The sequence below is a fragment of the Marmota monax genome, unplaced genomic scaffold (assembly GCF_021218885.2).
Source record: "Marmota monax isolate L192 unplaced genomic scaffold, Marmota_monax_Labrador192_F-V1.1 WCK01_AAM20220418_F8-fsc00008, whole genome shotgun sequence".
Lineage (NCBI taxonomy): Eukaryota > Metazoa > Chordata > Mammalia > Rodentia > Sciuridae > Marmota > Marmota monax.
The window spans coordinates 6395127-6417452 of record NW_026694432.1 but is presented as its reverse complement, the minus strand read 5'-3'; the positions used below and the strand labels follow the sequence as shown (position 1 = coordinate 6417452).

Sequence of the window (22326 nt, the reverse complement as noted above, 5' to 3'; positions counted from 1 at the left end):
AATTTTTTTATTATTTGTGACAAATCTTTTCCCACTTTTTGTCTTCCTCTTAATTTTCAACTTTGCTTGCTTATTTGTATGTTTGTTTTTGCAGTGCTGGGGATGGAACCCAGGGCTCAGTCATGCTAGGCAAATGTTCTACCACTAAGCCACATCCCCAGACTACTTATTGTATTTTTGATGTACCAAAGCACTTGAAATATATGAAGTTCAAATCTTTTCTTCTTTATTGCATTAATGTTTGGAAAGTTCAGTGCTAATGTATACATCTGGTTTTTCTTTTTCTTTGTTTTTTTTTTTTAATTTTTGTTTATTTTTTAACAGCCTTTTTTTTTTAGTTGTAAATGGATACAATATCTTTATTGATTTTTGTGTGGTGCTGAGGAGCGAACTCAGTGCTTCATGCATGCAAGTTAAGCACTCTACCACTGAGCTACAACTCCAACCCTCTTTGCTTTTTTTTTTAATATTTATTTTTTAGTTTTGGGTGGACACAATATCTTTATATTTATATGATATTGAGGATCGAACCCAGTACCTCATGTATACCAGGCGAGCACTCTACCAATGAGCCGCAACCCCAGCCCTTTTTTTTTGCTTTTTTAACATTTAGTTATTTTGTGTATGATGTGAGAGAAGAGAAGGTAAATTAATCTTTTTCCCAAATGCAAATCTTTGCATATCACTTGTTCCACAGATGGTGGCACTTCCTTTATCAAAACCTATGCATGGGCTGGGGCTGGGGCTCGTGGTAATGTGCTTACCTAGCATGCATGAGGCACTGGGTTCGATTCTCAGTACCACATACAAATAAATAAAATAAAAAGGTTCATCAACAACTAAAAAATATTTAAAAAAAAAAAAAAAAACCTGTACATGTGTTGATGCTGTTCTGTTCAGTAATCTGTGTCTTGATTCTTATACGTATGATAGTGTTGTAACATGAACAAATCCATAATATACCCTAATACCTCATTTATAAATGGTGAGAAGCATTACTTTTCCCTTTTAATTCTCTCGGATAGGTTTTTAGAATCCTTTGGGTAAATTTCCAAAACCCTTTTGAGATTGTTCTTAGAATTGTGTTCAGCCTGTGTCTGGGAGGAGCCGGCCTCCTGTTGGTGGTGTTCAGCCTTCCCTCCAGGAATGCGGTTTGTCTCCCTTTCTTTCAAGTCAACCATTTATGTCTCAATAAAGGATCATAGTTTTCTTTCTATAATTCTCTCAGATTTCTGAGATTTACCACTCAGTTTTTGATTTTTTTGTTATGATTGCAAATGAGGTCTCTTTTTGTTTTATACCTGGGGGTTGTTTCCTCTTGGTGCATTAAATTATTCATTCTAAGTCTTGTTGATTTTATTTGGTTTTTTGTTTGTTTGTTTTGTTTTGTTTTGTTTTAGGCAAGTAAACTGGCTGGTAATAAGTTACATTGGAGCCCACAGTAATGCCCCTGGCTCTGGGGCTGGTTGGGTCTTCCTCCAGCAGTACTCAGACACCCAGTTGTAAGGGTAGAAAAGGGAAGTTAGAGTGATGCCAAGGTCAGTGTTTCCCAGTATGGGCAATAGAAGGACAAGGGACAGCGTACTAAGGGACCTCACAAAACTGGTTGAAGTGATTTACTCTGGGGTCTAGACCAAGAAAGGCTGTGGGAATCAGAGGTCTCCCTGTGTTTGGGTGAAAGGGAAAGGTTAAAGAGAAGAGGTTGGGGGCTGGGGATATAGTTCAATTGGTAAAGTGCTTGCCTTGCATGCGCAAGGCCCTGGGTTCAATCCCCAGCACCACAAAAAAAAGGGGCGGGGGAAAGGTTGGGTTGGGGATGTGGTTCAGTGGTCGAGCACTTGCCTAGTATGTGTGAGCTCCTGGGTTCCATCCCAGCACTGCCAAAAAAAAAAAAAAAAAAAAAAAGCAGGTGGGTGGTTGTGGCCTTGAAATAGACACAGGTGTCAGGCTCAGAGATGATGCCTTGCTGTTACGGGACCACGTGACCGTGGTCCATGAGGGAAGAATGAACTCTTGTTAATGAGGCTGAAGTCACCCAACTCTAGTCCGTGGCAGAACTGGGGTTTACGCACTGTTCTGCTGTTCTATGCCAGCTCACGCTCTGTCTTTATTTTTCAGGTTCACTTTAGCACAGGTGACTGAGGGAGCCAGGAGAGACAGCAGAAGGGAAAGCAGGCAAGCTCAGCAGAGCAGATAGGAGGGAGAGGGCAGGCTCCAGAGGGCCCCTCAGCTGCTGCCTCAGGCAGGCGGGACAGCTGGACCACAGCTCTTCCTATTGGCCCAAGGACCCCCTCAGGCCAGAGCATTGTCCTCTGAGAGTGTCCTGTACCCCGTGCCCTGCCCCACAGCCCACTTCCTCTCCTTCATTACACACCCAGGCCCCACCACATGCTCACCCTTCCCCCTCACTTACCATGTTTCTGTCACACATCTCACGTCCCTGCCACATGCCAAGGCCTTCCTAAATCAGCTGGTTTATACCGCAGGCCCCAAGTTGCCCATCTACACCTCACCCCCATCTCATTTCTCATTTATCTACACACTTAGGTCCCTGCCACTCACCCAGACCCATCATTACCTGTACACCCAGCTCATGACCCCTTGCACTGTGTCCACAGAGTGCATCGGATGGCTTCTGGAAATCGGTGGCCACTCGAGTACCCAAGGAGCCGCCTGAGATTCGCATCCTCAACCCGTATTTCATCCAAGAGGCCGCCTTCACCCTTATCGGACTGCCCTTCAACAACGGCCTGATGGGCAGGGGGGTGAGGCTCCTGGGCCCCTGGGAAAAGGAGGGAGAATTGGGCCAGAGGATCCTTGGGAAGAAAGGAGTGGATGATAGGGTGGGTGGCAATGGCCCTGGGAGGTAGTCTTCAGGGAAGAGGGCTCTTCTTGGCAGTGGAGCACAGTTAGCTCCATAGAGCCTATCTGTGGTCTCAGCCCCAAGGTTGAGCTCCATATGCCTCCTCTCCCATTCTCCAGAACATCCCAACCCTTGGCAGTGTGGCAGTGACCATGGCGCTACATGGCTGTGATGAGGTGGCAGTTGCAGGCTTTGGCTACGACATGAGCACACCCAACGCGCCCCTGCACTACTATGAGACCGTGCGCATGGCAGCCATCAAAGAGGTTCGGGGCTGGGTGCGGGGTAGAGCCAAGGGAGGGGGGCTTTCAGCACAGAGGACAGACTCTGATGCATGTAAATGAGTGGTAAAGTGACAAGCCAGCTGCCCAGAGCTCCCCAGGAAAGCCCTGCCTTCCCTCAGCTAAGCAGAAGCACAGGAGGTCCACTTCATGTAGGCCTCTGACCACCAACATCCTACTTGCTCCTCTCCCCTGAACCCAACCCCTTCCTCAGGCTTTTCCTTGAACTCTTTCTCTCTATGGGGCCCTCCCTCCCCTTGTCTTCTACCTTGCCCTTCCTTGCTGCACCCCCACCCATAGTACATTAGTTGGCACCAGGTCAAATGGGCCTCCTCTGTGATCCCTGTCTTTTCCCAGAGGGCTCATTTGCCCCTTGTACAACCCACAAATAAACATTGCCCCTCAGTCTCAGGAAGAGCACCTGTACCTCTTTCACCCTTCCCTGTGACCAAGCATGGACACCCTTTAACACCCAGAATTTCTCCGGGAAATCCACATGTACAGGTAGGTTCCAGCTCTCCTAGACTCTTGGCCTCTCCTGGCATCACAGCGAGGATCCCATGTGGAAAATCTGAACTCTTTCTCCACCTTAGCTTCTACAACCCGCCTTCCACTGACCCCAGCCTGAACCTGGAAATCTCAGGCCAGTGCCCTGAGCAGCTTCTCTGCCCTTACATCTGGTTGATGGAGGGTGGTTGGAAGAAATCTCTTATCTGTGCAGATTCATATCTCCATGACTCTGCCAACTCTATTTCCTGCCCATCAGTGTCTTTATCTGCCCCTCTCCAGCTCCACCACACTGTGCTGGCGCTCCACTCCACAGGTTCCTACAACCCTCCCTCCAGGGAGAAAGCCAGAGCTCCCACTGGAGCATCCCCGTTGCACTCCTCACTCCCATTCAGCCCTTTGCCCCCACCTAACACACGTCTCCTGAAGGTGACCTGTGTCAAACCGCCAAATCATGATCTCTCAGGAACACTTCCCCCATCCCAGCAATACTAAATATTGAACCAACCCAGGGGCACTCTGCCACTGAGCTACACTCCGACACTTGTTATTTTATTTTGAGAAAGAGTCTCAATAAGTTGCATTGACTGGCTTGAACTTGACAATCCTCCTGCCTCAGCCTTCCACATAGCTGGGATTACAGGCATGTACCACCACAACCAGCACAAAAACACTTATGATGATGATAATGTGTTGACCACTCCTTCCTGCTTAGGCTTCTGAGTCAGTAATTTCTAGTGTTCTTCCTATTTCACTTAACTCTTCTCTCATTCTCTTTCTCACGTCATAGGTTTGGTCTACCCAGACAATCTTCTCACTGTACATGTTGTCCAGATTTACATCCCCATCCATGGCTTCAATTACCATCTGTTTTGTATTAGGTTTCTGGTTCTGTCTTGTCTGTTCAGGCTGCTATTCCAGAATACTATAGTCTAGGTAGCTTTTAGAAAGCAGAAATTTATTTCTTATAGTCCTGGAGGCTGGAGGTTCAAGATCTGGGTGCTAGCAGATTCGGTGTCTGGTGAAGACCCACTTCCTGACACAGATGACTGTCATCTCACTGTGCTCATGCATGGTGGAGAGTGTAGGAGTCCCCCTGAGTCTCTTATAAGGATACTATTCCTGTGGGAAGTGGCCTCTGGAAGTACAGTTAGGAGAGGATACTAGCTGCAGTGAGAACAGCACCAAAGGTAGTGAGGTAGTGAATGGCGGGTAGAGACTGCAGGAGTTGCACATAGTAAGTGCTGTCAGGATGTAAAAGAGACTGGGTGGGGAGAGGCTGAGCAGTAGCTGCAGGGTGAAGCAGTTCCTGTTGGAGTCCTGTATACAGCAAAGAATCTGGGCTGGAAAAAGACTGTGAGCAGTAAGAACAACTACTCGCTCAGATATAAGGAGGGCAGTAGTGATTGCCCAGAGAGAGGAGAGCAAGGAAGAAGCACAGGTAGTTAGAATAGCCACCTGGATACCAGTAGCTCGGTAAGAGGAGCCAAAGACAAAGGTAGAAGGCTGGAGGCATAGCTCAGTGATAGAGTGCTTGCCTGGTACACACGAGGCCCTGGATCTCCAGCACCACAAAAAAATAAAATATTCCTCAGAATTTTTTTTTTAAGGTAGGAAAAGGAGCTAGCTGCAGGAGACCCTGCTGAGAAGGTGGGTTGTGCAGTAGTTGAGCGTCTGTGTCCAGAATCCTTCCGCAGCAGTGCAGAGCTCCAGGGGCCTCCTAACTTCTCTACAAAGAAGAGGGAGTTAGCAAAAGATCACCAGAGAGAAGGGCATCACCTGGTCTGAGAGCTACACCCAGGGCAGACTTTTGTGTTCACTTTTTCATTATAAAAAGAAATCATCTAGAGAATGAAATTAATCAAATCATATGCATGTATAAATATGACATAATGAATCCCACCATTATGTATAGTTATAATCCATGGATAAAAATAAAATATTGGCAATAACTACTATATAAAAAAAGAGAAAAGTGTCAAACATAAGCATAGAGAATAATATACTTAGCTCCCATGTACCAGTTACCCACCCATGGCCATTGTTTCGTCTGTCCTTCCTTTCGTGCTCCCAACCCCAGTGATGACTTGGACAGGTCTCAGCAGATCTTTCTGGCCATAAATACTTCATTGGGTTACTCTGAAAGATAAAGAGTATTTTTTTAATTATTATTATCATGCCTAAAATAGTTGACAATAATTTCTTAGTGTCATCAAATATTCAGTCTTCTGCTGACCTGTTACCCCTCAGTGACTCCTAGTGGGTGCTGTTGAAACTGACCCATCAATTGGTTATTTCTCCCCAGGAGAGGGAGGTGGAATAAGTAGTTTTGTAAGTTTCTACATGTGCTTGAATCCTGACCCTTCCATTGTTCTGAACCTGTTTTCTTGCCTATAAAATTTAAATTCCATTCAACCAATGTGTTTATTGAGCACTTATTCTGTGCCTAGCACTCCCTGCCCTCAAGTAGAAAGAAGTTCAGAGCCAAGGAATATAGGGAATTCTGCTGATAACTGCCCGAGTTTCAGATTTAGAAGGTTGGAGATGGTTGACTGGACCAAATAAGGGCTGACAGAGCCCTAAATTCTTGGCACCAGTAAATACTATCTGTGAGTATAGGTGTGGTGAAGCTCAGCGTTGACAAAAGCTACAGTTGGGTAAAAGCCAGGACTGACATTCATTCCTTCATTTATTCAAACAGTTTTTTTCATTCTTAGAGGGACTTGGTCATTCAAACTTCCTAGTAAGAGTCCTGGGGATGGGGAAGAGTCCTATCCAGGAAACCCTGAAAGGTTGCATCTTCCTTGTAATTTCACATTAACAACAACAAAAAAAAAATACAAAAAAAAAAAAGCCTCTTCTAGTGAGACGCCATAGTGCACACCTAGCGACTTAGAAAGCTGAGGCAGGGGGATCACAAATTCAAGACCAACCTCAGCACCTTAGCAAGGCCCTAAGCAACTTAGTGAGACCGTGTCTCAAAGTAAAAAATAAAAGGGCTGGGGATGTGGCTTAGTGGTAAAGCACCTATGGGTTCAATCCCCAGTACTAAAAACAATGTCTGGGGGATGTGGCTCAATGGTGATGTTCCTAGGTTCAGTCCCTCATATTGCAAAAATATAATTAGATAGATAGAGCTATATATAAAAAAAATTATTAATACTAGTCAATTGTCTTTATCACAAAAAAAAGTATGAGGGGCTAGAGTTGTGGCTTAGTGGTAGAGCGCTTGCCTAGCATTTGTGAGGCACTGGGTTCAATCCTCAGCGCCACATAAAAATAAATAAATAAAGGTATTGTGTCTGCCTACAACTTTAAAAATATTTTTTTAAAGTATGAGGTGATAGGTATATTAATTAGCTTGATTTAATCATTGTACAGTGTATATGTATAGCAGAACATCATATTATACCCCATAAATAAATATAAATATATATGTAATTATTATTTGTCAATTAAATTTTTTGTTTTTTAAAGTTAGGCTCTGCTCCTCAGGCTCTCTGGCTCCTGTGATCAGGGAGGCAGGATTTCATCAGCATCCCCAGGCCTGGAGAGTGAATTCCATCAGGCCAGAGTGACTCCACCCCCTTGCTCTTGGACTTCAGTGACTCACCTGCCTGCCCTCAGGGTGTATAGAACCTAGGTGCTTCCAGACTAGCTGGGTGGGATGGAGTCTGAGGAAACAGGTCCTTCCTTCAGAACTGAGGAGGAGACTGGGAAGCTAACACCACCCAGACTTGGGAGAAGTCAAGGGCGGGTTCTGAAGGAATGAAGAAGGTGGGATGCGAAGGTTGTTTTCTCTGAGTCTTGGGAAGAGGGATGAGTTAAGGCACACTGCAGCAGAGTCGTCATGGTCTTGTAGGCACCGTGGACGATAAGTCTCTGCCTTAGATTTCTAGTCACAGAGCTTCAGAGGTTAGGGACCGTAGAGAGCAGCCCCTTGAGCAGCCTATTTCATCACTTCTCCATCTCTTTTCTTCTAGTCTTGGACTCACAACATCCAGAGGGAGAAGGAGTTCCTGAAGAAATTGGTGAAAGCACATGTCATCACTGACCTAAGCAGTGGCATCTGAGTGGGCCCAGCACTTGGCCACGTAGGCCTAGGTGCTATCAGAGCAAGTAGCAGCCACCTGTGCAAGAGTCCTCAGACCCAGAGAAGGACAGTGCCAAGAGGCCCCAGGGGCAGTGAGGCCTTGGTGGGGTAGCCAGAGCTGTGCCTGTTTGGAAGCCAGCCTCAGAGACCAGCACTCAGCCTCTCTCAGCCTGGGTCCATGAAGCCAGAGGGCCAGGAGGCCACTGGCTGTGCCCAGCAGGCCCAGCATGCAGGAGGTGGGACATTAGGCAGCATGGCTGCTGCCAGAATTGTTTCTCCAATCAGTGTTTGGTGTATTATCATTTTGTGAATTTGGGCAGGGGGGAGGGGGGGATAATTTATTTTTAAATAAGGTTGGAGATTGTTTGGTCCACTTGCTGTGCAGGAAGAGGCCCACTAGAGGGCCCATCAAGCAGTGGTACCAGTTAGCTCCCTGGAGGGTAGGAATGCGGTGACCAGTCTGTGCAGCACTCCAGGACCATAGGGAGGTGGGCAGCATCTCATGCCAGTCCCCCCCCCAGCTCACCACACTGTTTGGCCTTTCTTGGGAAGAAGATGGGGTATTCCCACTCACCAGCCCCCAGCTGTCCTGCAGGGAAACCCTGGAGCCATCCCTTCGGAGCCAACAGGACAGCCCTGGGCTAAAGCCGAGAGAACTCGAAAGCTCAGGAGGCCCAGCCCAGCTTAATGGGAATGGCTGTCCTCCCCAGCCACACCTGATCCATGGGACACCACCCCGGCCTGCACTGACCCACTTGGCAGGTGTTCTGGGTTTCCACAATGAGACTGCTAAGTCCTTGGGTTCTGCCTTTAGCCTGGACCAGAGGGAAGTGAGGCCCAAGGACTTTACCTAGGCCGCGACAGCCATCCTAGGCAGCCCTCATGGAAGCAATAAAGACCTTCCCTGAACTTGGCCTCCTTTTTTGCTTTTTCCAACTTTCCTGGAAGAAACAGGAACCCAAGGCTCCAGCCACTCTGCTAAATCCAAGGGCCTTCTCTCCAGCCCACAGAGTATCAGATCCCTTCACTTCTCATGTCCTGTGCAGGACCTAGGTGGCTATCTAGGAACCTCTGGGGTCTTACCACATGAAAGAAAGACCAGTGGTAGCCCCTGGCCTGGAGAGGCCCACAGACCATCGCTTGACACCCTGGCTTGGCTCTTTCTTGGCTCTGGAAAGAATATGTCTTGACCCCAAAGTTAGCACACAGGCATGATCTCCATCCAGCCCCCCTTCTCACACAGAACGGGGGATACACAGTCCAGTTCTAAACATCCCTTGGGGAACTTCAGAAAGAATACCCTCCACCTCGAATATAGAGCCCTCGAATTAGATCCATCTCTCCCCAGCAGGCCTGGGAAGGACAAACATACCCACCCTTGAGGCCATGTGGAAGGAGCTTCCTGCACCTCTCCTGCCTACTCCAAGAGTCCAGGGAGCCCCAGGCCCTCCCACTGTGACCCCCTGAGGACAGAGTCTTGGCCACCCCAAGGAATATGACTTCCCACATGCCCTCCTTACTGCAGAAGTCTGTTCCCAGACATAGCCCTCCTCAACTGAGGGGAAGCGAGGCCCTGACTGAGGGACAGTCAAACCCAGAAATGCCCTTCATACTCTGCTGAAAACAGGTCCTCTGTGATGCCCAACTCCAATGCACAGTTCCAGCTTGGATGGCACCCACTCAAGAGTTGTACAGGGACTAAGCTGCTTGCCCCAAAGTAGTGGTCCTGGCTGAAAAAGCCCCAGAAAAGCTACCCCTGGCCAACAAGTTATGGGAGGCAAAAGATCAAACTGCTCACCACTTGGCCTCCTTTTTACAGCTTCATGGGAATGGCTGTCCTCCCCAGCCACTTCCAACAGCTCCCAGCAGCAGACTTTCTCAGCAGTCTGTTGTCCCCAGCATCACACAAGACTCCCTCACAAAAGCTGTGATTCTGAGCCCTGGATATGCATCGAATCACCTGTGCAGATCTGGAAAACTGCACCTGCCCACCCTGAGACCTGGTGACTGATTCAGATCAGGGTGGGACCTGGATGTGGTAGTTCTTAAAGATCCCCAGTGATTCTGATGCATAACTGGATGCAGCTGGTTCATACACATTCCCTGAGCACTCATCCGCACCCACAGCTTCCAGTTGTATGTCAGTTGGTCAACAATTTTCATATTGTCCTTGCCAACCAAGCTCCCCTCGCTTTGCTCTAGGCAACAAATTCTGCTGCTTTCTGAACATTTACACTAGGAAACGTCCACAGGGCTTTCCAACTCAACATGTTCAACACTGAACTCATGAGCTCCTGCCCCTAACCAGCCCATCTCCCAGGGAGCCTCATTTCCCACAGTGTATGCTCTCCACTAAGTCACCCAGACCAAAGCTAAAGGCACACCTCTGTCCTTCCTAACTGGTCACCCCATCCAATCAAGTACCAACTGAATTTTCATGGGGGTGTGTGGAGGATTGTGACCAGGCAGCCCTAGACTCCCTGCTCAGGCCTCATCCTCTCTGCCCAGCAGTCTCCTGACTATCTCACCTCTCCTCCATCTTCCCTGTCTCCAAACTATCTACCACACTACAACTCTAGAGACATGCATCAAAATGCATCTCTGACCACACCATTCCGCTCAGAACCCTTTGATGGTCTCCAGCGTCTTGGGGCTAAAAGGCCAGATTCCCTAGTATTACCTTTCCAGCCATGTTACTTAATGGAATCCCCAGCCCACCTGCCGAGCTGCCATAATTAGGCATCTGAAATGCCACCCCCCAGCTCCTACTTCAAGCTCCAGCCCACATGTTCCTCTTCTGTGACCTTCCCCTTAAGCCCTCCTTCCCACTTCCACTGTCTCTGATAAGTGACTTCGATGTTACACGAGCTGCTCCCCTAAGCCCCAGGTAACTCAGGAGGTGAGTGGTGGGTGTAGTCGACTCAGACCTTGGAAGTTCAGCGCGAGCCTTGTCATCTGAGGCTGTCGACCCGTCCATTAAGAGAGAAACTATCTGAGGGTCCCAGGCGCAGCAGGACAACCTGCCGGGACCCCCACGTCTACAAACTCAAAGGCCGAGGCCAAGGCAGGGACCAGCCTGTCCCTCCCCCCCCCGCCCTTGCTCGCTCTCTCCCGCCCTCGGCCAGTCCTCCCAGCTCCCTACTTCGCGAGTCTACAAACTCCGAACTCGCAGTTTCCGCGCCTCCCCGGTGCCCGCATTCTCTATTCTGCATCCGAGGGTCCTCTCCCAGCGTCTACTCCCCATCTCGGGGGACCCAGGGGAGCCAGTGGGGACCGGATCCGGCGGGTGGAGCGGCCAGGTGAGCCCTGAAAGGTGGGGCGGGGCGGGGGCGCTCTGGGCCCCACCCCGGGATCCGGTGACGCTGGGGCTGGAATTTGACACCGGACGGCGGCGGGCAGGAGGCTGCTGAGGGATGGAGTTGGGCTCGGCCCCCAGACACGGCCCGCGGGCTCCGCCAGCAGCAAGTCCCTCGGGTCCCAGCCCTGGCTGTGACTGGGGTTGGGAACCCGGCACCCGAGGTAAGCCAAACCGCTTGCCGGTACCCTGGTCCCAGTCCTGGATGGACGCTCCAGGGGCTGGGGGCAGAGGCAAGACAGCCTTCACTTTTCTGGCATCCTCCCTCTCCTGGGCCCTCAGAGCAGCCCTCTGCTTCTCCCAGCCCCTCCAGTCCCTCTTGTCCCTTGTTAAACTGAGCTAGTCCTGCTGTAATGTGAGGCTCCCGCTGCCGCTACAGGGCACAGACTGGCTGCCAAGGCCGCACTTTTGGCTAAAAGAAGTGCTGCCAGGTGCACAGCTCTGGGTATGAGCCATTTGATCTTCGGGGGCAAGTCCAGCACTGGACCCAAGAAAGGTGCCTAGAAGAAAACGGTGCAGGACCCCCACCCATGGTGAGTAGTGGGATGATGGAAGCGGGTGGCAAGGGCTCAGGATCAAGTGACCCAAGAGAGAGAGAGGGGACTTGAGCTGCCATCAAGCAAGGGTCCTGCTCCTGAGCTCCCCCTAGTGCAGAGGCCCCTAAGCTTTTTGCTCCATGGTGATAACAATCAGTGGCCTGGTCTTGAGGACTCTGAATTCAGTTAGCCAATAAGCCAACGCCTGGCCCTGTAGGAAGGCCTGAGGAGATCTGTTCCACAGATGTGTAGGCATTCTGAGTCCTAGGGAGAGGTAAGTGACAGCCCGATCCAAGAGGAGGCTGGCTAATGAGGGCCCATGAAAGTTCTGGGTTCCCAGAGAGGCATTTGAGAGTGCTAGTCAGTGGGGGCTTAGGAAGGCTAGCTGGGACCAGGAAGGATGATGGCTCACGGGGGAAACTTCTAGGAGCAAGGCCAGGCTACCAGATCCACAAGAGGAGACAGACGTGGGCAAGCTCTCAGGGTGGCTCAGGTCTGAGATCAGGCTGCTATGAAGGCCAGCCTAGCCTGGTCCTCCTAGGAGTGACTCAGACCTAAGTGCAGAAAGAATATATAAAAGCCTACCTCCCCTTCAAGTCTGCAGACTTGGCAGACTCTGCCCCCTGGTGGCCATAGGAAGCCATGGCCCAAGCCCTGTGTTTTCAGAGGGCCCATCAGCCTCCACCTTCTGCTGGTAAGGGACATCTGTGGACAGAAAAGAAAACGCATGTCTCTGGGTCCAGAACACATATTACAGAGGAACAAGGTGCAGTGGTGCTGGTCCTGGTGGGCAGCACAGGCCTCACTGGGCCTCACTGTCATCATATAACTCTTGAGTGACCAGCAGCCACTCTAATTCTTCTCCAGGTCTCAGATTCCTCCCCTGTGGCATGGGTGAAAGCTGTCTGTGGGACCAGGGATGGCCAGCTACTGCTATCTTCTCCAGTCAGTCTTGGCAGCTCCAGCCCCACAACACAGAACAGGAAAGTTGGGAAAACAGGACCCCTCTCCCAGCGGTTGTCTGGGTCTACCCTTATGACCTTAGGTAATCTCTGAGTTTCTCTGAGCCTTGTTTGCTCATCTGGAAAAAGGGAATTAAATCATTTATTTACCTCATGGAGTTGTGAAAGAGGAAATAGTTGCAAAGCATCTAACACATAGTAAGGTTCTCAATGCAGCTACTTTTCCTGGATTGAGTCCAGCTACCCAAGTCCCCTGTAGCTTGGAGAAACTCAGGTGGAAGGATGACCTCCTTAAAAGATAACTCATCTCTCAATATGCAAGCTGCCTCACAAAAAGGGTGGGGGAACAGGTCATCAAAGGCTGATGGGAGCTCCTGGTGTTGATAGAGATGGAACTTGGACTTGGAGGCCCTACTGCACTGCCCCACTGCTCCTGGCCTAAGTGGCAGGTGAGTGACCCACAGGCACTCTCAGCTGGTTTTGAGGAAGGGTGGCTTGACTGGGGAGGAAGAGCAGGGTTTGGCGTGGGCTGAGACCAGATTTAGAAGGGAAAATGGTCAGGCAGGGAGGAACCAGGCATGTGAGTTAAGGAACAGGACTTCTCTGGATGCTCAATGCACTCAGGCGATTCCTCCCGTGAGCTCCCAAAAGCTTGGAACCCATTAGGTCTTGAACCTAAGCCCTTCCAGACTTCCCGCCAACAACTATGAACCCAACCCCCTCTCCGATCTCAGCCCAAGGCAGCCCCTCCTTGGGCTCGCCCCACCACAGCCCACCAGGGCGCCCTCTTCCTTCCTGAGGCTCCATTTCCACCTCTGCGCAGCCCGCCCTGTGGCGGACCTTGACCGCTCTGGTCCTGCTGAGTAGCGTCACGGAGGCCTCCCTGGACCCCAAGCCCCACAGTTCGACCACGCGCGAAGACCCCGCGCCAGTCCTGGCGCCGCCCACCCGCCACCTCCCGGGTAGGTGAGAGCGTGAAGGGGCGGGGCAGGGGCGAGGCTGGCCCGGGAGTGTGTGACTTTATCTCCTTCCAGGGCAACTCACGGCCCGTTTGTGCAGCGGAAGAGCCCGGCGGATACAGCCACAGCCTCCCCAACCGGTACCCCCGCCGCCCGCGCCCCCACCCCCACCCGTGTCCCCGCCTGCTGCGCCCCGCGGTGTCCGCGCGGCGCGTGCTGGGATCCGGGGCAGCCGCACGGGGGCCACGGGCACGCGGAGCTGCCGCCTGCGTTCGCAGCTGGTGCCGGTTCATGCTCTTGGTCTGGGCCACAGATCTGATGAACTGGTGCGTTTCCGTTTCTGCAGCGGCTCCTGTCGCCGCTCTCGCACCCCGCATGACCTTAGCCTGGCCAGCCTGCTGGACACTGGGGCCCTGAAGCCGCCCCCCGGCTCCCGGCCAGTCAGCCAGCCCTGCTGTCGGCCTACTCGCTATGAGGCAGTCTCGTTCATGGACGTCAACAGCACCTGGAGGACCGTGGACCACCTCTCAGCCACTGCCTGTGGCTGCCTAGGCTGAGGGATCTCTCCAAGGCTTTGCACATCCTTACTCGCGCATCTTGATGCCTCGGACCTCCCCGCCGGGCCCCATTAGCCAGGGCCTCAGCCAGAGATGGAGACCTCAGAGCTGAGTTGCCAAGCCCCATCAGAGATAACAAACATTGGCTCTGGAGAAATGGAGGGACTATTCACCAGCAGCCTCAAGGGGTTTATATGGACACCAGAGACTTCAGCCATGGAGACATTAGGAACCACTTCTCACACACTGGCACTGGCCAGGCAGAAGTCCTGGGACCTCCTCCTCTAGAGACTCCAGAAATGGCCCAGGTGGGGCAGAATTTGGAGGAGTCACATTGCAGTTGCATGACTGAATGCACCTGTGTTGGAGTTGGCCTTGAACTCACTCCTGGGCACTGAACCCCTATTTATTATTTCTAACTTATTTATTTACTCTGGTAATTTGTCAGATCCTTTCCTGGGAAATGGGGGGATTAGTAGAAGAGGTGAGATGGAGGTGTGTCCTGACCTTCCCACTCACACTTCACTCAGCAATCACAGGCTTGGCCAACTGCTTGCCCCCACCCAGCAGCTCTGAGGTAGAAGACATGGAGCCCTGGGCAGAGTGGGTGGCCAAGGTGCATTCACAGGCCAGCTCATACCCCCTCCAGTCTCTAGCATTTGGAGCCTGGGTTACCTGTAGGAAAAGAAACTACAGAGCCTTTTAAGGAGAAAGCCCCGTCCCATACTGATGGTCCTCTTGAGGTCCTAGCTTAGTGGGTAAAGACAGAAAACCATACATTGCCATGGCCCACTGTCACTAATCAGTATCTACCATCCAGGAAACGATCTTGAAGGTACCCTGACAGGTGCATAATCTACCTCTCCTTGCAGAAGGTCCAGTCTGGGGAGCTCACTGCCTTCATTCCATGAAACAGTCCAAGGCAAGAAAATATATGAAAAAAAAAAGTCGAAGGTGGGAAGAGGGTGCACTGGGGTGCTGGTTTGGGAGAATGAAGCACAGAACTTCACAAACATGAATGTAGGAAAGACCTGAGGAGCCTCAGAGGGACCTGCATTTTGTTTGTTGAATGAGGGGTATTCATTTATTCAGCCAACAAATATTTACTAAGCACCAATTATATGTCAGCTTCTGAGTAGACACTAAGGATAGACAGACAATAAATACTCAATAACATACATACTTATTTAAATTCAATTTGGCAACTGATATAAAAAAGAACAGGAAACTAAGAGGTATACACTTTTATCTGGAAGGAACATTAGTGCTGTCCCTGGCCTCTCACATTGTCCTTAAATCATCTCCAAAAGGTCAATGTAATTCCCTTTCTGCATGTCCTTTAAAACTGTGATTCCTAGGTCCTAGGTATTTATTTGGGGGTGACCTATATGATTTGCCTTCTTTGGAAATAAGACATGGATATGGAGTTGGAAAGGATGATACATCTAAGGGACTATGGGACATCCAGAGGAGTTGTCAGGAAGCAGGGGGGATATGCTTGTTGATCTTGAGCTGAGAATGGAGGTCTGAATTGGTAGGTTTGAGAACCATCAGTGCAGAGGTGGTGACCAGGAGTCCATGAGAGTACCTTATGAGTGAGACAAGGTTGGGGTGGGATCCCAGGCATTTAACACTTGACAAATTTCTTCCCATGTGCCTGCCTGCTTTGGCAAGAAGCTACTTCACCCAGGCTAGTGAGGAGCCACAAGAGCTCTGAAAGCAGGGCCTATTCTGGGTCAAGGAGGTAAACTGTGCCTGTCTCTCCTTCTGCCCCAGTTCTATGCACCAAAACTTTGGTGCTTTTTTGCTCTCAAATACCCATTTGGTTCCTATCTCTGCCTCTAAACTGATTTAGGATCCTCAGTTTCCACAAACATACCCCACAGAAAATGTATCCGTATCGTACAGTATGTAGAAGGCTGGGTGGGAATATTGAGAATATCCTGTCAATTCCATGGCTCTGGTATCTCCATTTTTTATTTTGATCTCTGTTTCACATTTGCAAAAACACATTGCCCAATGATTGATTTTCCCAAAATTAGGGCATGGTCTCCAAAAAAGGAATATCAAGTTATCACTTCTTGCAAGACAACAAATAATAGGCAGCTTTGAAATGACAGTTTTTTCCAGCTCAGAGAATACCTCAAACTCCTGTCTATGTTCATTTCATCCAGAATACATAGTTCCAGGTTCTATTTACTCCCACTGTCTGCAGTTGCCTGGTCTGGAAGATGCCCTTGCCAATGACTTTCCTCCTTTCCTATCCAGGGATTGCCATCTTATTCCTAGCTAAAGATCCCTGTGATGCAGTGTGTGTGGACTAGCTGACTGAAGTCTCATCTTGATAAGGAGAGGTTAGATAGAAAGTTGAGTGATCAGAAGAGATTTAGGAGAAACTGTGTGGGTCTCAACCTATTTTTGGAGTTGTGAAGTCCTTTGAAAATCTGATGAAACTTATGACCTTCTCCCCACCAAAATACTAGAAATGTCACTGATAACGTAAATCTGGTAAACAATTTTAGGGGAGTTGCACAGACTGTGTATGTGTGTGTGTGTGTGTGTGTGTGTATACTGGGGATTGAACCCAGGGTTGCTTTACTACTGAGCTGCATCCCCAGTCCTTTTTATTTCCTATTTTGATATGTGGTCTCATTAAATTGCTTAGGGCTTTGCTAAGTTGCTGAGGCTGGCCTTAAACTTGTGAACCCCATGCCTCAGCTTCCCAAGTCTCTGGGATTAAAGGTATGCTCCACCTTGCCTGGAGTCCACATACTTTCCAAATCTCATTTAGCTGTCCATTTGGAGTGCATAGTCCCCATGTTGTGGTGGCATGCCCTGTTTTACATACTATGTTGGATATCCTCTTGTAGCTGGATTCCTCCAAGTGTATTCAGCTCCAATATCAGGGCTCTCTGACTCAACTATTTACAATGCCCCCCACACTTCAACCATTTTCTATCTCATCTCTCCTTTCCTTCAGTTTATACTGGCTCAAATATACCTCATTATTTTAAAGATGATGCTGTGACATCTACATAGGTAGATAGATATATCTGCTGCCACCTCTCCTTTACTAAAAGAGCTTTTGCTGAAGTACCAGGGACCCTGTCCTTCTAAATCCGGTAGCCACTTCTCAGCCTTTAATACTTTGAACACTCAGGAGCACTCAATTTTGTCAACTCTCCTTGAAAAACTGCTTTCCCAGGCTGGAGATGTGGCTCAGGCGGTAGTGCGCTCGCCTGCCATGCGTACCCGGGTTCGATCCTCAGCACCACATACAAACAAAGATGTTGTGTCCGCTGAAAACTAAAAAAAAATAAATAAATATTAAAAAAAATTCTCTCTCTCACAGACTAATACAAAATCTATTTAAAAAAAAAAAAAAACCTGCTTTCCCCTGTGTCTGCATCTGTCTTTCTCTCTGTCTCTTTTTCCTGAGTACTGGGGGATTGAACTCAGGGGCACTATACCACTGAGGTATATATCCATATACGCAGCCCTTTTTATTTTTTATTTTCAGAAATGATCTTCCTAAATCGCTCAGGTTGGCCTTATAGATTTTGATCCTTCTGCCTTCGCCTTCCAAGTCACTGGGATTACAGGCATGTGCCACCACATCTAACTCCTTGACTCTCTTGATCTTATACTCATCTGGTTTCCTTCTATTCTTTCAGCTGCTCATTCTGACTACTTTTGGGTTCTTCCTCTCTCTGCCTCTTAGGTGTTTCTCAGGGCTCTGAAATTGACTCTCTCCTCTTCCCACTCTTCTCTTTCTCTCTGGGCAACATTATCTGCTTCCATGGTTTCAGTTACCACCATCCATGCTAACCATGCTCACATTTTATCTCCATCCTAGACCTTTCTCCTGAGCCCCAAGTCTGTAATTTCAATGTCTACCTGCATAGCTTTGGAAACCTCAAGCTTCATACATCTGTCTTGATATCTTCTGTTTTCTCCTTTACATCTACCCTCCACTCTTCTCTACCCTGTTCTGCACCTCACATCAATGAGCTTCCCTGCTTTCCAGCTTCCACACCACCTCTAGTATTCTCCCCTTGGCGAATATACCAAACTCCATCCAATGACACAAGACAGAAACTTAAGCGACATGTTAGACTTCTAGAGCTCTGTCGCATCCCTCAACCACTGATCACCCTAGATCTTGCAGGTATTTTCCCTTTTCTCTACCCCCAATACCATTCTATTGAAGCTTTCATAATTTTTCAGATGGTTTATTGCTTAACTCTCTCCAATTAATATCAATCCTGCAGCCAGAAATGTCTCCAATCTCTTAACTTTAATTGAGCACTGTCACATATTAGGCAATCTGTGAGGATTCAGAGATCAGTAGAAACATGTTCTGCCATCAAGGAAGCCATAGTTGGAAATAGATGTCGGGGTAATGTTGCCAGATTTAGCAAACAAAAATACAGGACATCTGGTTAAATTTGAATTATACATAAATGATAAATACTTTTCTTTTAAAATGTCTCATGTAATGACTGGGATATATTTATACAAAAATTTGTTGGGTATCTGAAATTTGAATTTAACTGAGGGTCCTGAATTTTTTCTGGCAATGCTGAGGGGAGGTAGATAAATAAATAGAAAAGAAATCAACCATTGAAAGTTCCTCCAGTAGAAGTATGACTGGGGTTCAAGTATGCATGCCAATGAGGGGGGGAAGTCTACACTCAACAAAGGAAGAGAAATTGGTTCTACCTGGACAGAAAGGGAAAAGGGACTGGGAAAGTCTTCATGGAGGAAGTAACATTTGAACTGAATCTTAAAAATGAATATTTGATCCTTCAAAGGTGAACGAGGCACTGGGCCTGTACAGGTTATTGGTGTTGCTTTTATTGCCTCTTAGCTCTAGATTCATCATGTCCTGTTCGTTTGGCATAGTATGGATCTTGGCCTTAGACAGGAGTGGAGGAGTGAGGACCTCTTCCTTGGGTTCTATTTCAGCCTCAAGACTCTGCTACTCCTACTCCTATATTCCTTAGAGTTCTCTTACTTCTTTTGCTAATCAACACCTTATTACTTCAATCTCCTATTATGATTCAAAGTCATTAGATTAAGCTTTCCCTATGTGCTTACTGCATGGTTTCCCTCTCCTGATTGGGCCCAGACTGACAGACATTCATTCATTCAGTGGTACTGAGGATTGAACCCAGGACTTCATGCATTACAGAGCTTTCTTGACTGAGGCAATAGTATAAACAAAGGCAAGGAAATGTGAAACAGGCTGGCATATTCTCAGGACTGTCAGAAAGTGCATATAGAATTGGGGGAGGGTGCTCATCAAGACAAAGGGCTGGAGAGATAATAAAGGACCTTGAATGTTATGCCAAGGAGCTTGGATGTGGTCCTCAGGGAGCTATCAAACAGTTTTATATGGGGTCAGTTGAAGTGTGCTTCAGCAGATCACGACTCCTGTAAAGCATGGACAGGGAGGAACAAAGCAGGGTCCAGCTAAAGCTGTGGCAGTGGAGTTAGGGCAGAAGCAGTAAGAACAGAAGAGAAATGAGGCACAATAAGCAGGACTTGATTATAAACTGGTTGTGAGGGCTGATGAAAGAGATGGCTTCCAGGTATCTGTTTTGGATGACTGGTTAGGACACAGGGGATATTCCTTTTAGCATGTGAGGTAGGGGAGAGATCTTGAGTTTAGTTCTATACAGGTTCAACTTAGAGTATCTGTGACCTTCAGGAGACAAAGAGGTTGGAGGCAGCTGGATGTGTGGTTCTATAATTTAGGACAATTGGGCCAGAGAGATCTGGGAGTTACAGCTTAAAGCCAAGGGAGTGGGAAATAATGAAGGATAAGAGAAAGAGAGCTGGGCAGGGTGGGGATGCCTGTAATCCCAGTGGCTGAGGCAGGAGGATCACCGGTACAAAGCCAGCCTCAGCAACTTAGCAAGGCCATAATCAATTTAGTAAGACCCTGTCTGTAAATAAAATAAAAAAAGAGGCTGGGTATGTGGCTCAGTGGTAAAATGCCCCTGGATTCAATCCCTGGTACCAATTTAAAAAACACAAAACTAAAGCCCTGGAACAGGTTAAGGAACAGAGACAAGCTGGTGAAGGAGACCAAAAAGGATTGATCAGAGAGGCAGGGGAAAACAAAACAAAACAAAAAACAACAGAAGAATGGGAGCAAGTGCTCAACAGGGCCAAATGCAGCAGAAAAATCCAGTCACATAAGGACTGAAAACTTCCCATTGAGTTTTCTTGAAACATAGTGGCCTAGGGATTGGGCTACACTTTTTACTGAGAACAACTAAAAAATACAAGTCAAAATATATTTTTTAAAATTAAATGCATCCATAAGCTGACAAAAGCATACACATTGAGGCCAAAAAATAAATGAAAACAGGAAGCTACAAAGGGTTTCCTAAACTTATGAGAAAGAATACAAAATCCAAGGCCCATTCACCATGGGAAGTCTATTTGGAACCTTCTCCATAAATTGAGGACCCCAAAGAGTTATGTCCAGATTGTGAGGGGAATTAGAGAATTAGAAATGAATCTACCTCCAGGCTGGGGATGTGCCTCAGTGGTAGAGCACTTTGGGCTCAATCCCAAGTATAAGATAGGAGGGAATAAACCTGCTTCTTCTACCTAACCAGGGGGCTACAAAGAAAATTGCCTGTATCCAACCTTCGTGATAAGTGGAAGTTAGAGGTGATCTTCCCTGAGAATTCTTAGTCACAAGCAGAAAGACTCTCCTCTTGTTTTTTTTTTTTAAGTTGTTGACAGACATTTATTTTATTCACTTATTTATATGTGGTGCCGAGAATCAAACCCAGTTTCTCACACATGCAAGGCAAATGCTCTACCATTGAGCCACAAACCCAGGCCCTCTCCTCTTGTTTTGCAGACCAAATTCATACTATGTTGCTAGACTGAAAAGCTTCCAAGAGAGACAGATAGATATGAAATGCTTCTGAGATAAGTAAATACATAGGTGATAAATAGGTATCGGCCTAATTTTTTTTTTTTTGGTGGTACTGGAAATTGAACTCAGAAACACTCTACCACTAAGCCATATTCCCTGCCCTTTTTATTTTTCAGTTTGAGACAGGAGTCTCACTGAGTTGCTGAGGCTGGCCTTAAACTTGCAATCCTCTTGCCTCAGCTTTTGGGATTACAGGCATGTGCCAGTGTACCTGGCTTAGATGGATAATTTGACATGAACCTGTATTGGTAGTGATTCCAGGTGGCCCCAAGAAGTTTCCTATCCCTTTTTCTTTGACTTTGGAAATCTTTCCAGACCCCTACCAAAATTGTCACAGGTTCTGACCCTGTGTGTCCTAGTCTTGTTTCTAAGGTAAGAACCCTTCTGTAACTGGGTCCCACAGATTCATCCCCATTTGGCTCTAAGCTACCCTGCACTACCATCCACATCTCCTGGAGATACCCTTGGTCTGGCTCCCAGAAATGTCCCGAATTCTCCTCAGTGCCTACTTCAGTCCATCTGTCCTCTCAAGGGTTTGTGAAGCATATTCAGGAACTATTGTTGGTGAGTGGCTTCTTCCTCTGTCAGGGAAACCCCTGGGGTGAAGACAGGAACTCTGGATTGGAAGCAGGAAGAAAACTCACACCAATTAAGTTGTAGCCTCCAGGCCAAGTCCTACTCAAGTATTATTTCAGTTTGTCCTTCACTGGAAAAAATCTATATCAAAAGAAGCCAAGCCTCATGACTAGAAAGAGACATAAACACTTTTGAACCCAGGTCTTACTCCAGAATTTGTGCTTCTAACTCCCTCTCATCCATCTTCCACTAGAGAAACTTCCAGCCCACTGTAACTGGCTCCCACAGATTCATCCCTACTTGGCTCTAAACTACCCTGCACTAGAGTATTTCACACCCTAGGTGCAGGCCTAGAATGGGCACTTTATTTTGGCTTCCAGTTTCCTCCCTCCAAATGTTTCCTCCCTCTACCCTTTTTCCCTTCAGTGCTACAGATTTTTTCTTTTTTATGTATTCTTTTTATTTTAAGAGAGAGAGAGAGAGAGAGAGAGAGAGAGAGAGAGAGAGAGAGAGAATTTTTTAATATTTATTTTTTAGTTTTTGGCCTACACAGTATCTTTGTATGTGGTGCGGTGCTGAGGATCAAACCTGGGCCGCATGCATGCTACCCCCAGCCCTACTGATTTTTTTCTAAAATGCAAATTTTTCATTGCTCACTTGAAACCTCATTATGGCT

The 22326-nt window shown here is 48.0% G+C and overlaps 2 protein-coding genes across 7 annotated transcripts in view; both read left to right on the top strand.

The window, feature by feature from the left end:
- St3gal3 (ST3 beta-galactoside alpha-2,3-sialyltransferase 3) overlaps positions 1 to 8653 on the top strand; it is a 192457-nt gene extending 183804 nt beyond the window's left edge. For all 4 annotated transcript variants that reach the window (XM_046468554.2, XM_046468552.2, XM_046468553.2 and 1 more), the window contains 3 exons: positions 2619 to 2765; positions 2983 to 3129; positions 7635 to 8653. In XM_046468554.2, the coding sequence (XP_046324510.1) occupies positions 2619 to 2765; positions 2983 to 3129; positions 7635 to 7724 (384 nt within the window). In that variant the 3' untranslated portion in view covers positions 7725 to 8653. The remainder of the gene's footprint in view (positions 1 to 2618; positions 2766 to 2982; positions 3130 to 7634) is intronic.
- A 2234-nt stretch (positions 8654 to 10887) lies between these two features.
- On the top strand, positions 10888 to 17394 carry Artn (artemin). 3 transcript variants are annotated; one of them, XM_046469121.2, is made up of 4 exons: positions 10888 to 11263; positions 11479 to 13046; positions 13421 to 13559; positions 13632 to 17394. In XM_046469121.2, the coding sequence occupies exons 2-4, from the start codon at positions 12987 to 12989 to the stop codon at positions 14111 to 14113; spliced, it is 681 nt and encodes a 226-aa protein (XP_046325077.1). In that variant the 5' UTR covers positions 10888 to 11263; positions 11479 to 12986; the 3' UTR covers positions 14114 to 17394. The 3 variants fall into 3 exon arrangements, with proteins under 3 accessions (XP_046325077.1, XP_058426796.1, XP_058426797.1); XM_058570813.1 differs by having other exon boundaries at positions 10888 to 11632; positions 12985 to 13046; XM_058570814.1 differs by having other exon boundaries at positions 10888 to 11632; positions 12920 to 13046.
- Positions 17395 to 22326: the final 4932 nt, after the last annotated feature.

What these genes read in the sequence shown, in the direction of transcription:
- Artn (XM_046469121.2), top strand. Translation starts at nt 12,987, where the DNA reads ATGGAACTTGGACTTGGAGGCCCTACTGCACTGCCCCACTGCTCCTGG. An exon ending in GCTCCTGGCCTAAGTGGCAG is followed by an intron (nt 13,047 to 13,420) that starts GTGAGTGACCCA and finishes ACCTCTGCGCAG; the next exon opens with CCCGCCCTGTGGCGGACCTT. An exon ending in GCCCACCCGCCACCTCCCGG is followed by an intron (nt 13,560 to 13,631) that starts GTAGGTGAGAGC and finishes ATCTCCTTCCAG; the next exon opens with GGCAACTCACGGCCCGTTTG.